This window comes from Propithecus coquereli, unplaced genomic scaffold (genome assembly GCF_000956105.1).
Source record: "Propithecus coquereli isolate 6110/MARCELLA unplaced genomic scaffold, Pcoq_1.0 Scaffold621, whole genome shotgun sequence".
NCBI lineage: Eukaryota > Metazoa > Chordata > Mammalia > Primates > Indriidae > Propithecus > Propithecus coquereli.
This window is the reverse complement of record NW_012152186.1, coordinates 389,973-403,184: the sequence shown is the minus strand read 5'-3', so window position 1 is coordinate 403,184 and position 13,212 is coordinate 389,973. Positions and strand designations below refer to the sequence as shown.

Genomic DNA, 13,212 nt, shown 5'->3' with positions numbered 1-13,212 from the left:
CGCCCCGTCCCCTCCCACCGCCTGGCACCTCCCGCGCGTTCCCATTCCCGCCCCGCGCGACCCCTCCGCTGCCCGAACCCCCTGCACCCCACGCCACCCGGCACCCTCTCCCGCCCCGTGTCGCCCAACGCTGCGCGCCAGGTCGCCGGTCCGCGTTCCCTGCCCATCGCCACCTCCCCCCAGCCTCTTCCCTCGCGCTCCTCCGTGCTCCGTCCTCACAGCGCCCGCGCCCCCGGACCCGGCTCCCCGAGCCCCACCCAGCCCGCGCCCCGGCGCCCCGGCTCCCCGCGGGGCGGGGCCTCGCAGGCGGAAGTGCCCGGGGCGACGGCGGCGGGGACCGGCCGGGCCATGGGAGCCCCGGGCAGAGACTGCGGCGGCGGCCGCAGAGGCGGCGGGGGCTGCCCGGGCGGCGGCGGGGGCGGGCGGCGGCGGACGCGGGGCGGGTAGCGCCGGGCCGAGCGGAGCCATGGGCCGGGCTGGGACCGGGACCGGGACCGGGAGCGAGGCGGTGGCCGTGGCGCTGGCGGGGCCACTGCTGCTGCTGCTGCTGCTCGCTCGGCCCCCGCCTGCCGCCGGCGACAGCAGCAAGAGCGGTGAGCAAGCGCTGCCGGCGGGCGCAGTCCGGGGGCCGCGGGCGGGGGCCGGGCGGGGCCGCGATTGTGACTCACCTGGGGGCACCTGTGCGCTCACCGGGCTGGGGGCGCCGCTGTCGGAGGGCGGGGTGGGAAGGATGGCTGCGCTCCGTCCTCTGTCCCCCATCCGGGTTCGCCAGATGGGCCCCTGAGCGCCCTCTCCGCTCCCTCCTCCCTACGCGCCCAGGTGGGACTCGCGGAGAGGCCCGCGGGGAAGGACGGCTGCGCGCGGGCGCCGGGCCCGGCTGCGCTGGTAGACGGGCAGAGCCGGGGAAAGTTCCTCGGGCTCTGGAGCAGGGCCCTGGGCGTCGTGTCCCCCCTCCCGGTGACCACCGCACAAGCGCGTTCACTTCCAACAGCTGGCCCTGCTTCGAGGAGGCCGGGCTCCAGCGGGCCCCGAGCAGCTAGTGAGCCAGGGTGGGTCTGAGGAAAGGAGCGTCCCCCTTCTTTGGGAACTTGTTGGGCTCCCTTTGCATTTCTGCTCCCAGAGGGTCCCCACCCTGAATGAGGTCCAAGGGCGTGGCTAGACCAGGTGGAGGGACTGAGGCCGGACAGCCAAGCCAGGCACTCCCAGGGGTCGAGTGTTCCGGCTGGCTGACTGGGAGGGTCGGCACGCCCCTGGCCACTCAGGCGCCCCCCTGGGCAGTAGGCAGTGCTGCCTGGGGCTGGCTCCCGGCCCCTCCCTCGCTTCCCTGAAATATTGCTCTTCCAGGCTCCAATTTCTTTTGAGGGCTGTGCCTTCTGGTTTCTGAGCTCGGCACAGGGCACAGCTTGAAGTGAAAGGCAGTTTTCCCTGAGGATCATGCTCTTGATTAAACTGACCCATTGGATACGGCCCCCCTTTCCTGCATTCCAGGGATCTGGCCTGGGCGAGGGGTCACGGTGGGGTGGTATGTGGAGATGGAACACTTGGGTGGGGGCAGCATGGGGGCCTGGGGAACATGGCTCAGCCCCTCACCTCCTCCTAGGCCTGCTGAGGGGCAGGCAGCTCTGTGGCCCTGGCTTCTGGGGTGTGTGGGTGGGCAGGGTCGTGGTCTGCGGGATATGGGGCAGAGTACCTTCGCTTGGGTTCCCTGGACAGGCCCAGGGACCTTCCTCTCTTCCCTGCCCAGTCCTATGTCCATGGAGGGTGTGCGTCCCCAGCCCTCCTCACCCCTCCTGATGTCACATCTGGCTCAGCCCACCATGCTAACAGCCTGGTTCCCCAAGATAATAGTGTGGGCATCTTGGGCAGGGCGGTTGGGCTGCAGAGCCCTCGGAGAGGCTGTGTGGCCCTGGGAGTTAGGGAGTGGGTGTTACAGCAACATTGAGCAGATCTTATCTCTTGTGTACCTGCTGAAACTTCACCAGAGGGTTCCAGGTGTCCTCGGGCTGGTACTCCAGGACACAGGGCCCGAGGGCTTTGCCCGTGGCAGGTCGGGGAGCGGCACACTGCAGGGTGACCTCCACTGCCTGGCCCCCTTAGAGGCTGGGTGTCCAGCTGGCTGTTTCTCCAGGACACCGTGGTCCGGGGGTTGCCCTGCCTCAGCTCACGCACGGCACTTTAGTTTTCTCTGCCTGCATCATCATTCTAGCCTAAGGCCTGCAGCACCTCTGGAGAGTCTGTAGCTCCTGGCACTCAGGCCACAGCCCAGCGGCTGGGACTTGTTGACCAGCAGATACCTGATACCTGCAAAGCCTGGAATACATTGTGGGTGGAGCTTACCCCTGCCCAGCCCCCCAGGCAAGGCTCCTTGGGATGGAGCTTGGACTGGCTTTGCCAACAGGCTGTTATCTCTTCTCCAGGTGCCTCTATGGCAGGGCTCAGGAGGCTGGCAAGAGAGCTCACTGCTCACCTGGCTCCCCACCCCTCTCCTGGAGGGGCCAGGGCTACAGGGGGCCTGCTGCCAGGGTGGCATGAGCCGGCTACTCTCCCAGTGGGGCAGAGGGAGACTGCTGGGTGGGCTGGGTGGGGAGCACCCAGCTCAGAGGAGAATGAGGCCACCCCTGTTGTATCCACAATACACTGTTTCCTGAAACACTTTGCTGTTCATTAACCTAAGAGGGAGGGGCTGTCCACTTCAACCTACCCAGAGGAAGCTGGGACCTAGAGAGGGGACGGGATGCCCAAGGTCACACAGAGCATGCGGCTGAGCTGGGGCTGGGGCCATGGGCAGTGAGTCTCCTGTGGGCTCCTGTCTCGCCCTGCACCATGGGGCATGGGCACTGTGCCCTAAGGGTAATTAGGAGCCTCACCCATTTGGAGCACAGGGGCCAGCTGCCCCTTGTCCCCCGGGCTGGCCAGGCTTCTGGCATGGGGTGCCTTCCCCCACTCAGGGTCTCTTCCTGGGTAAGGGGGAACCTGGGCTCTGGTCCGGCTGCGTCCTGAGTCTTCACAGGCTGGAGCAGCAGCCTCTGGACCTGAGCCTCCTCACCTGTCCAGTAGAGTGGCCGGAACAGACACGGGCTACGGAAGGCTCAGGGGGGTGGGAGGAAGGAGTGTGTCCTGGTGTCGAGCATCTGGGCAGATGTGAGGAGGGGCATGGACTCCCACCTGACCACCTGCTGTGTCCTTTGGCTTTGACCTTGGCCTGGATGTGCCAGGGCTGCAGTACAGGCCGCGGGGCTGACTGACTGCTGGGCAGCAAGGGGTTGGCCCTGGAGAGTAGGGTCCTTTTACGGTTGGAGGCCACTGGGGCGGTGGGTGCTGGGGGAGCCGTGAAGCTGCTGCAGTGGCGTGGTGTGAGGAGGCCCGGGGTCTGGTGGGCGGGATGTGGGCATTTGGCAGAGGAGGCTGAGGAGAAACTTTGGACCGGCCCAAGACAACCTCCAGGGGCCAGAGGGGGCAGCGGCTCTCGCCAAGGTCAAGATTGGCATGTTGGGGGCTCCACGTCGGTCCACCCTTGGCTTCCCGAGTCCTCTCCCTCTGGGGGCCTCCAAATGGAGCCCCCGTGCTCGAAGCGTCCTCGTTTCTCCCCGCCTGTGCCCCGGAGGGGGGCTCCTGGGTCCGGCTGACGGTGCCTTCTCCCCGCAGAGGCTGGGCTGGTGTCCGAGCACTTCTCGCAGGCCCCGCAGAGACTGTCCTTCTACAGCTGGTACGGCAGCGCCAGGCTCTTCCGCTTCCACGTGCCGCCGGACACCGTGCTGCTGCGCTGGCTGCTGCAAGTGTCCCGGGGCAGCGGCCCCACATGCTCGGACGTGGAGATCACTGTGTAGGTGGTGGCCCGCCTGCCCGCTGCACCTGGCCGTGGCCCCGCCCCTGCCCCTGACCTGGCCTGCGCTCCTGTCTCCAGGCACTTCCGCTACGGCGCTCCCCCAGTCATCAACCCGCTGGGGACCAGCTTCCCGGACGGCACCTCGGTGCAGCCGTCCTTCCACGTCAGCGTGCCGCTGAGCGCCGTGCTGCTGACCAACGCCTCCGTCAACGTCTCCCACCCGGCACCCGGGGACTGGTTTGTGGCTGCCCACCTGCCCCCCTCCTCCCAGAAGATCCAGGTGAAGGTGAGGGCAGCCCCCAGAGCTCAGGGGTCAGGGCAGAGCCCTGGATGCGTGGACGGCCAGTCCCGTCGTTCACTGCTTGGGGCTGGGTCCGACCCCCACACCTTGTCCTCTCCCCAGGGCTTTATTCCCACCTGTGCCTACATCTTCCAGCCTGACATGCTGGTCACGAGGGTGGTCAAGGTCTCCATCATGGAGCCCGACGTGCCTCTTCCGCAGACCCTCCTCTCCCGCCCCGGCTACCTCAAGTGAGTAGGGGTGTGCCCTACAGACCTGGCCTCCGGGTTTGGTGGAGTGGGGGAGCGAACAGAGCCCAGGGCCCCAGGGTCACTCTCGAAGTGGGTCCAGATGCTTGGCCCCCTTCACAAGGCCTCTCCTGGTCCTTGTAGGATCTTTGTCCCCGAGTACACGCAGGAGCTGCAGCTGGAGCTGCAGGGCTGTGCATCCAATGGGAGCCTGGGCTGCCCCGTGCGTCTCACCGTGGGCTCCGTCACCCTGCCCAGCAACTTCCAGAAGGTGCTCACCTGCACCAGCCCCACCTGGCCCTGCCGCCTGCTGCTGCCCTCGCCGCCCTGGGACCGATGGCTGCAAGTGACAGCTGAGAGCCTGGCAGGACCCCACAAGGCGGTGGCTTTCAGTGCCGTAGCTGCCCTCACAGGTGGGCTGCAGGGGGAGGCTGGGAGTGGTTCTGCCTCTCCTTGGGCCCCGGGCCTCTTGCAGCTGAGCTCCGTGTCCTCCAGCAGCCTGCAGGCCATGGAGCATGACCCACAGCAGCCAGAAGCGGGGCTACAACACCTCCACTGTGCAGCCGTCCCTGGGCCCCAGCCACTGGGACCTGGGCAAGAACGGCGGCTGGGGCGGTGACCCCTTCTGCCTCCTGAGCTACCCAGTCATTCGGGAGGACTTGGATGTGGCATCCGTGCGCTTCCAGCTCCTGGACAGGGGCTTGGTGACAGTGCGTGTGGACACACCCTCCGTGATGCGGCTCCATCTCAACACGGGCATGGACGGCGGGGGCTCCCTCACCGTCTCCTTGAGCACCAACAAGGTACCGCTGTCCGGCAGCGCCGGGCCTGTCTGAAGGCAGTTCGTGGCCTGGCCCTGACCTGCCCATGCCTCTGTGCACTCACCTCGACACAGGGACTGGGTCAGGGCAGCCTTTCAGGCAGCAAAGTGACACCAGCAGGCATGGGCCAGCATAGGGGTCATCCAAGGGGGCCCTCCCTGCAGGACACCCCAGGCTGTGCAGTGGTGAGGATTCGAGGCGGCTCGTGGCAGGGTGCCCACACCTGGGAAGGAAGGGTCCCTGGTGGGCCCTGGGCCAGTAGGAGCCCCAGAGAAAGGCACCAAGCACCAGACTGGCTTGTAGGACAGACAGCCCGACTGCCTCTCGGGGGGCCAACCCTGCACCGTTTTCCCTTGCAGACGGAGATTGCCAACAGCACCTTGGTGGCGGCCTGCGTGAACGCTGCCTCACCCTTCCTCAGCTTCAACGCCTCCCACAACTGCAGCACAGGTGTGATGGGCAGGCAGTGGGGGCAGGGTGCCCTGGCCATGCCCTCTGCCTCTGACAGGCTTCCCACACCCCCACAGCCTTCTTCCAGGGCTACCGCCTGTCTCTGAGCGCCTCGTCCCGCAAGGCCAAGCTCATCATCCCCTACCCAGAGACAGACAACTGGTACCTGTCCCTGCAGCTGGTGTGCCCCGAGAGTCCAGAGTAAGGACCTTGGGCTGGAGCGTGGGCAGGCGCCAGGTTGTCACATTCAGGGCTGTGCACGGGGCTGCCCGAGGTTGGAGTCTGGGAGTGACCCAGCGGGAGGGGCATTTCTTCCAGGGCTGCTGCAGGCTGGGGAGCCCCCAATTCTGGGTTCATATGTCCGTCGGCCTATGGGGAGCACCAGGGATAGACTTGCCTGCAGAATGCTGCAGCCGGCCCTCTGTGGCCCCTTCCTCAAAGGGACTGTGAGCAGGCCGTGGTCCGAGTGGAGACCACCTTGTACCTCGTGCCCTGTTTGGACGACTGTGGACCTTATGGCCAGTGCCTCCTGCTCCGCAGACACGGCTACCTGTATGCGGGATGCAGCTGCAAGGCAGGTGAGGGCCAGAGCCCTGCGTGCCTGGGACAGTGCTGCCGTTGGCTTCCTGGCCATCTCCCCTGGGGACAGCTCCACCGGGGGCTGGAGAGAGCACCCCTGCAGGGCCAAGCAGGGGCGAATGCCTGCTCCCCATGCCTCAAGGCCCCCACCAGCCGCCCACCGTCCACCTGGGCACAGGCACAGTGAGGCGTCCCCAGGGGTGGCAGTGCCTCCTCCTTGGCCTCCCCACCATGGCAGCTGGGCATGCTCCTGGGTCAGGAAGGGGGTTCTCTGTGGGGCCCTGGGAGCGGGATGGGCCCTGAGGTTTGTGTCCCCCCAGGCTGGCGTGGGTGGAGCTGCACTGACAACAGCACGGCCCAGACCGTGGGGCAGCAAAGGGCGGCCGCGCTGCTGCTCACGCTCAGCAACCTCATGTTCCTGGCTCCCATCGCCGTCTGTGTGCACCGCTTCTTCCTGGTGGAGGCCTCCGTTTACGCCTACACCATGTTCTTCTCCACGGTAGGCCAGGCCCCTCCCACGGCGACCCTGGGGCGGGGAGGCCCGGGCCTTCGCTCACTGTCCCCTGCCCCCTGCAGTTCTACCACGCCTGCGACCAGCCCGGCAAGGCGGTGCTCTGTATCCTCAACTACGACACACTGCAGTACTGTGACTTTCTGGGCTCCGGGGTGTCCACCTGGGTCACCATCCTCTGCATGGCGCGGCTGAAGACAGTCCTCAAATATGTGCGTGGCCTTCGGACCTTGGACACGGGGGTTTGGGCTGTGGGGGAGCAGAGGCCCTCAAGTGCGGCACGCACAGAGCAGTGTGGAGGGAGAGGCCGGCACGGGTGTTGGGCCGCGGCCCTGTGCATCTCACGGGATGCCAGCTGCCCTCAGAAGGAGCCATAGGCAGCTGCGAGGGAACAGTGCCCGCTGTTTGGGGGATGCCAGGAAGGAAGGTGATGGGCAGGGTTAGGCGAGGCCCCCAGGCCTTCTCCCAGGGCCCTGTTCTGAGAGGGGCCTGGAGCCCACCCCAGGCCAGGCCTCCCTGTGAAGCCCCAGCCATGCTCCTGGGGTCCCTGGTGCCAGGGACATGGGACTTTCTGCAGCGGCTGGTCCTGGCTGATGGAGACGAGCGCCCTGGTGCCCGTGAGCTGCACCCTCTGTCCTCACTGGGTCTGCTCTGGGAGCTGCAGGCTGGGTACTGCCCTGAAGGGCCCATGGGAGCCCCACAGTCAAGGCACGGGGTGGTGGAGGGGAGGCTTGGCAGCACCAGAGTCCAGCAGGGCTGAGCATTGGGGACATGAACTTGCAGAGAGGTGGAGAACTGCAGGTCGTGGATTGAAGCTGCTGAGGGAGACGTGGGTTGGGAGCCCCTCCTCTGGAGCAGCAGCGGGGAGGCTGAGGCCACCTTGATGGGAGACCCAGGGGTGCAGGGGGCAGATGAGCTTGTGGGTACAGAGCTGCCACATGGGGCTGTCCAGTTTGTGTGACAGTGTCCTACCTTAGGGAGGGGCACCAACTTCTAGTCCCTTCTAGAGGTGCCTGCCTGGCCATGTCTGTGCCCCAGAAATGCCAAGGCCACATCTGCCTGCGGATGCAATACAGCAGCTGGAGGAGGGGACAGATCTGCTCAAAGGGTGCCAGCAGCTCCAAGAGGGGCGGACAGAGGTGCTGTGGGGGCAGGGGGGGTACAGCCTGCTCCTGCTGGGTCTTGTGCCATCACAGTTGACCTAGCCCAGGGCTCCCACGACCCTGCAGTCACCCCTATGTCTTGCACAGGTCCTGTTTCTCCTGGGCACGCTGGTCATCGCCATGTCCTTGCAGCTGGACCGCAGGGGCGCCTGGAACTTGATGGGGCCCTGCCTCTTTGCCTTCGTGATCATGGTCTCCATGTGGGTAAGGAGTCAGGGCAGGCAGGTGCTCCTGCCGGACCTGGCCCCTCATTCTGACCACATTTCTGCTCCTGTTCTGGCCACCAAATGCCCTGAGTCCACTAGGGGCTGCCAGTGGCGTCCACAGAGGCCCAGCACAGCTGTGTGTCTGAGGCTGGGGCTGAGGACCAGTGGCCTTGTGCCCTCGAGCCCCCTCGGAGCAGCTCACCCTCACGGTTCTGCTGCCCGGACCTGGTTGGACCTCCCTGTGACCACCAGCCCTGGGCCTGGGAGCTGCAGCTGCAGCCCCACCTGTGCTGACACCTGCCCGGCTGTTTTCTCCAGGTGTACCGCTGCGGGCACCGGCGCCAGTGTTATCCCAGCTCGTGGCAGCGCTGGGCCTTCTACCTCCTGCCTGGCATCTCCATGGCCTCTGCGGGCGTCGCCATCTACACTGCCTTGATGACTGCCGAGAACTATTACTACACCCACAGCATCTGGCACGTGCTGCTGGCAGGGAGCGCAGCGTTACTGCTGCCGCCGCGGGAGGAACACACGGAGCCCTGGGCCTGCCCACAGAGGCTGCCCTGCCACTATCAGATCTGCAGGAACGACCGGGACGAGCTGTACACGGTGACGTGATGCCGGCTCAGGGCCCCTGCTCTCTGATGACCTCTGTAGCCAGCAGCAGGGTCAAGCAGAAGAGCCCTGTCCAGCCTCTTCCAACTGATGACCAGCTGAATAAAATTGGCCTGAGCACTCTCTTGCTTCCTCCTCCCCAGGAGAGGCCTGCCCCTCACCAGCACTCCCAGCTCCCTGTGTCTGCTGGCTGACTGGTCACTGCTGCCTGCAGTGGCCCCTGGAGCCTGGCTGCCTGGGGAACACATGTGCCCTGTGCAGAGAGGGGCTCTGCTCCGCTGACCTGGGGGTGGTCGGGGATGTGGAGAAAGAATCCTCACTGCCCTGTTCCCCTGTGACCCACAGGGCTAAGGATGCCCGAGCCCACCTCTGAGGCTGGCAGCTGTGCCCTCCTGGCACTGAGTGCCCTGAATGCCAGCCTGCCTTGGGCACAGGAACCCCCTGCTGCTGCAGTTGCTGTGGGGAGAGGCCAAAGTCCCTAGAGAGCTGGTGGGCACTGCCTGCCCTTTCAGCCGGCTTTGGAGCCTCCTAGGGAGGGAGCTGCAGCTGCCTGGGGACGGTGTACAAGGCACAGCCTCCCCGGCTGTGTCACTGCCTGCCCAGGGTCCTGGGCCCTTGTGTGGGGAGCATCCTCTTGGTCCAGGGGCTGCGGCTAACCCTGCACTGGGACAGCCCTTTCCTGCTCCTCTTGAAGCCTGGGGCAGGGAGCCAGGGCCAGGAGCCCTGCCCCACCCCAGGCAAGAGTGGAGGGGCTGCTGTCTGCAGCAGTGGTCTCGGCCAGGCCCCCAAGAAGCTGGCTGCGGACGCCAGGGTGGGGTCGTCCCTGCCCTCTGGCTCTGGGGCCTTCTTTTCTGGGTCCTGCCCAGGGCGTGGCCTTTCTTCCCGGGGGCCTTCCCCATCCCCAGCCACCCTGCCCTTGACCACCAAAGCAATCTCTAGGCTTGTAAAGGGAAACATGTATATATGGTGTTTTGGGGGTAAAAATTCTGAGATATATTTTTATGTAGATCTGATTTCGCTGTGATTGGTGAATTCAATATTCGACAGTGATTTTTCAAGCTAAACGAGTTCTTACATTTTTTCCTGCGCTCTTTCCCAGAAGGGGAGGCGGGGCCGCGGCTGGCGGGGATGGCTGGCCGCGCATTGCCGACGGTGCCTTGAGCCGCTGCAGCTGCCGTCTCCACAAGGTGTTTTCCACGGTCCCTGGGGGCGGGGGCGGGGCGCGGGGGAGACGGGCGGGCCGTGCAGCCAATCAGCGGCGGGGAGGACGCAGCGGGGCGACTTCCGGTTCCGGCGGGCGCGGCGTTCCGGGTCGGCGCGATGCCGCTGCACAAGTTCCCGGTGTGTCTGTGGTGGCGGCTGCGGCTGCGGCAGGGCATCTGCGCGCGCCTGCCGGGGCACTACCTGCGCTCGCTGGAGCGGACGCGCGCGCCCGCGCCCGTGCACTATCGGCCGCACGGGGCCAAGTTCAAGGTCAACCCCAAGAACGGGCAGCGGGAGCGCGTGGAGGACGTGCCCATTCCGCTCCACTTCCCCCCGGAGTCCCAGCGCGGGCTGTGGGGCGGCGAGGGCTGGATCCTGGGCCACAGATACGCCAACAACGACAAGGTGCGGCTCCCGCGGGGGAGCGGGGAGGGCGCGCGCGGGCGGCCCGGGGGCCGCGGTTCCGTAAACCCGCCGAGGAGTCCTGAGCCCGGCGGCCCGGACCGGTGACACGGCGAGTGCAGAGGCCCTGGAGGAGGCCGGTGCCCTGAGGAGGGCAGGACTCGCCGGAGTTTGCCTGATTCCCGCGGCAGCCGCGAGGCCGTCGCTGCTGCTTCCTCGGGGTCGGGAAGGCTGAGACTCGCTCGGGTCAGGCGCCTTGCAAGGGGCAGAACCCAGGCTCCTGAGACTGCTGTCGGTGGGAGTCCTGGAGGGGGCTGCTGAGCCCTCTGGGGGGAGACTTGTGTGTTTGCGACCTCCACGCCATCACCTTGCCGTCCCGGCCTCCCAGGCTGGCTTCTCCCTTTGCCTGAGGCCCCTTGGTTCCTGGTTTGGGATGTGAGGGCTTGGGCTTGGGGTGACAGTTGTGCTTGTATCTGGAACACACATCAGCAACCTGGGGGCAAGGGTCGGGGGTGCTGAGCTAGCAAGGGAGAAGCCAGCTGTAGGTGCACAGCCAGGTCCAGGGCTGGGGGCCTGGTCCACCCAGCTCTGCGTCCCGAGTCTGTTAGCAGGGGTCTGTGATGGAGTCTCTTCCAGGGAAGCATGAGGCCAACTGGGGACCCCACAGGCCTGGCCCCACCAGGAAGGTGCCTGGGGCCCCACTTGGTCTGTAGGGAGAAGCAGCAGTACTCATGGAGTCTCTGTCTTGCACCTTCAGCTCTCAAAGAGGTTGAAGAAGATATGGAAGCCACAGCTGTTTCAGCGAGAGCTCTACAGTGAAATCCTGGACAAGAAGTTCACGGTGACCGTGACCATGCGGACCCTGGATCTCATCGACGAGGCCTACGGGTTTGACTTCTACATTCTCAAGGCAAGTGCGGTGGGGGTGTGGGTGTGCACGGGGGTCAGTGCGCAGGGGGCCTCACGGCCAGCCAGACTCAAGGGAGGCCCAGCACAGCCCACGTTGGGGAGCGCCAGCGAAACGCGAACGGGACCCTGCCCTTTTCTGGGCAGCTCTGGTGGGCGCCTCTTGCTGCAGGAGAGCCCGTCACTGCGGGTGGCCTGCCCTGGATCCGAGTGAGCACAGCCACTCCTGTGCTGCTCACGGCCTCGCTCGTATCCTGATCCCCCACGCCTGGCCTGCTAGAGAAGAGCCCTTTAGCGGGTAAGGGGGCCCCTGTCATCAGCACCTGGTCCCACGCAAGCCTCTTGCCAGACCCCAAAGGAGGACCTGTGCTCCAAGTTCGGGATGGACCTGAAGCGAGGGATGCTGCTGAGGCTCGCCCGACAGGACCCCCAGTTGCACCCGGACGACCCCGAGCGCAGGGCGGCCATCTACGACAAATACAAGGTGGGGGCTCACCCGCACTTCCTGTCCTGCGCCCCCCAGCACCCTGCCCGGGCCAGCCCTGGGCCTCACTGTGCGTTCCGTCTCTGCCTGCCCAGGAGTTTGCCATCCCGGAGGCAGAGGCGGAGTGGGTCGGCCTGACGCTGGAGGAGGCTATAGAGAAGCAGAGGCTTCTGGAAGAGAAGGTGAGCGTGTGTGCCAGCACTGCTACCCCCGTGGCTGGCCGATGGGCTGGGGGAGGTGCGCTGCCTTGGGGAGAGCCTGGACGCGGCCACTGCACTGGGTGGGCTTAGGAGCTTCCCGATGCACACGGCATTCTGCCCAGCTGGGGGAGCACGGGACACTCCCTCCTATAGGGGTCCCCACCCCCTCCTGCCCCAAGACCCTTATGGGAAGAGTGGGATCCTCGCTGCTGTGGGTTTGCTTGGCCACTCGGCGTCCCCAGGGTCTGTCTTCCTTTTTGTGTCTATTCCCTGGAAGGGTCTGGACCCTATGGTAGCTGGCAGGGCAGGGAGTGCACTGTGGCGTGGCGGCTGGCTGTCCACTCCCTCTGCTGGGTTTATCTTTGACCACAGGAGAGCTGGGGGCAGGCATGTGACTCCAGCCTCCCCAAGAGAGGGGGCACTCAAGTCATGGACAGGGCTCTGCCCTCCAGGTTGGGGGCCAGGCGGTGGCAAGCACCTCTGTGACACTGTGGCCAGGCCTGAGAGCCCAGGTCCTCTCACGCCCCAGTTCCCCAGGCTCTGGGCTGCACGAGCCTCACTGCGATCCTCCCCCCTTTAGGACCCCGTCCCTCTGTTCAAGGTCTACGTGGAAGAGCTGCTCCAGCAGCTTCAGCAGCAGGCACTGGCGGAGCCCATGGTGGTGCAGAAGAGAGCCGGTGGGAAGTGAGCACATGGCCCCTCCATGCCCTGCCACCAGACTCAGCCTTCCCTGCCGGGCCTTTTGCCACTGTGGACACAGCCTGGGGTGGTCCTGTGGGCAACCGGTGGGTTGGCTTTGCAGAGGCCTTTCCTAGACAGGGTCAATACTCCTTATGCCCATGGGGCGAGGACTGAGTAAAGTCTGAGGCAAGTCGTGTGTGTGCTGCTGTGCTTGGAAGACCTCGGTTCTCTGGTGGTCCCGACCATGTTGCCCCTGCCCCCAAGACCTGGTGTGGGCCGCGAGCGCTGCCTGACTCCAGCTGCCCGTCCCCAGCTGAGCTGCGGAAGCCAAGGTTTGATGTGGAGCTTTCCTTTTCTTTGGGAGAAGGTCCATTGTAGTCAGAGGCATCCTGGGGTACAGCTGATGGTGCTCGACCCCTCCCCATTGCATGTCGCTGTCCATTCTGGAACATTCTCTAGGGCAGGGAAGGTAGGCTGTGGCCTGGCTCTTGGAGGGACCAGAAAGGTCCCTAGTGTGTGCCCTGCAGGAACCGGGAGGGGCAGACCCCAGAGGGCCCTGTTGATGCAGCTCCTTGAGTTAGGCACCTGCGTCAGCACCGTCCTACGGCAGCCATGCAAGAGCTGGGGGGCTGCAGCCTTG

The 13,212-nt window shown here is 65.8% G+C and overlaps 2 protein-coding genes across 2 annotated transcripts; both read left to right on the top strand.

Moving 5' to 3' along the window:
- The first annotated feature begins 345 nt into the window (after positions 1 to 345).
- On the top strand, positions 346 to 9,629 carry TMEM8A (transmembrane protein 8A). Its single transcript, XM_012659634.1, has 13 exons — positions 346 to 593; positions 3,646 to 3,823; positions 3,905 to 4,112; positions 4,230 to 4,357; positions 4,499 to 4,767; positions 4,853 to 5,157; positions 5,535 to 5,625; positions 5,703 to 5,826; positions 6,067 to 6,203; positions 6,525 to 6,703; positions 6,781 to 6,927; positions 7,966 to 8,082; positions 8,403 to 9,629. Exons 1-13 carry the CDS (start codon positions 467 to 469, stop codon positions 8,697 to 8,699), a joined length of 2,307 nt encoding a protein of 768 aa, XP_012515088.1. The 5' UTR covers positions 346 to 466; the 3' UTR covers positions 8,700 to 9,629.
- Positions 9,630 to 9,980: 351 nt separating this feature from the next.
- Positions 9,981 to 12,816, top strand: MRPL28 (mitochondrial ribosomal protein L28). The gene is made up of 5 exons (XM_012659624.1): positions 9,981 to 10,304; positions 11,059 to 11,211; positions 11,557 to 11,691; positions 11,787 to 11,873; positions 12,472 to 12,816. Exons 1-5 carry the CDS (start codon positions 10,017 to 10,019, stop codon positions 12,577 to 12,579), a joined length of 771 nt encoding a protein of 256 aa, XP_012515078.1. The 5' UTR covers positions 9,981 to 10,016; the 3' UTR covers positions 12,580 to 12,816.
- Positions 12,817 to 13,212: the final 396 nt, after the last annotated feature.

Excerpts from the sequence above, each read along its gene's own strand:
- TMEM8A (XM_012659634.1), top strand. The coding sequence starts at position 467 with ATGGGCCGGGCTGGGACCGGGACCGGGACCGGGAGCGAGGCGGTGGCC. Across the intron at positions 4,358-4,498 it reads TCCCGCCCCGGCTACCTCAA|GATCTTTGTCCCCGAGTACA; the intron begins GTGAGTAGGGGT and ends TGGTCCTTGTAG. Across the intron at positions 6,928-7,965 it reads TGAAGACAGTCCTCAAATAT|GTCCTGTTTCTCCTGGGCAC; the intron begins GTGCGTGGCCTT and ends TGTCTTGCACAG.
- MRPL28 (XM_012659624.1), top strand. The coding sequence starts at position 10,017 with ATGCCGCTGCACAAGTTCCCGGTGTGTCTGTGGTGGCGGCTGCGGCTG. Across the intron at positions 11,692-11,786 it reads CCATCTACGACAAATACAAG|GAGTTTGCCATCCCGGAGGC; the intron begins GTGGGGGCTCAC and ends CTGCCTGCCCAG. Across the intron at positions 11,874-12,471 it reads AGAGGCTTCTGGAAGAGAAG|GACCCCGTCCCTCTGTTCAA; the intron begins GTGAGCGTGTGT and ends TCCCCCCTTTAG.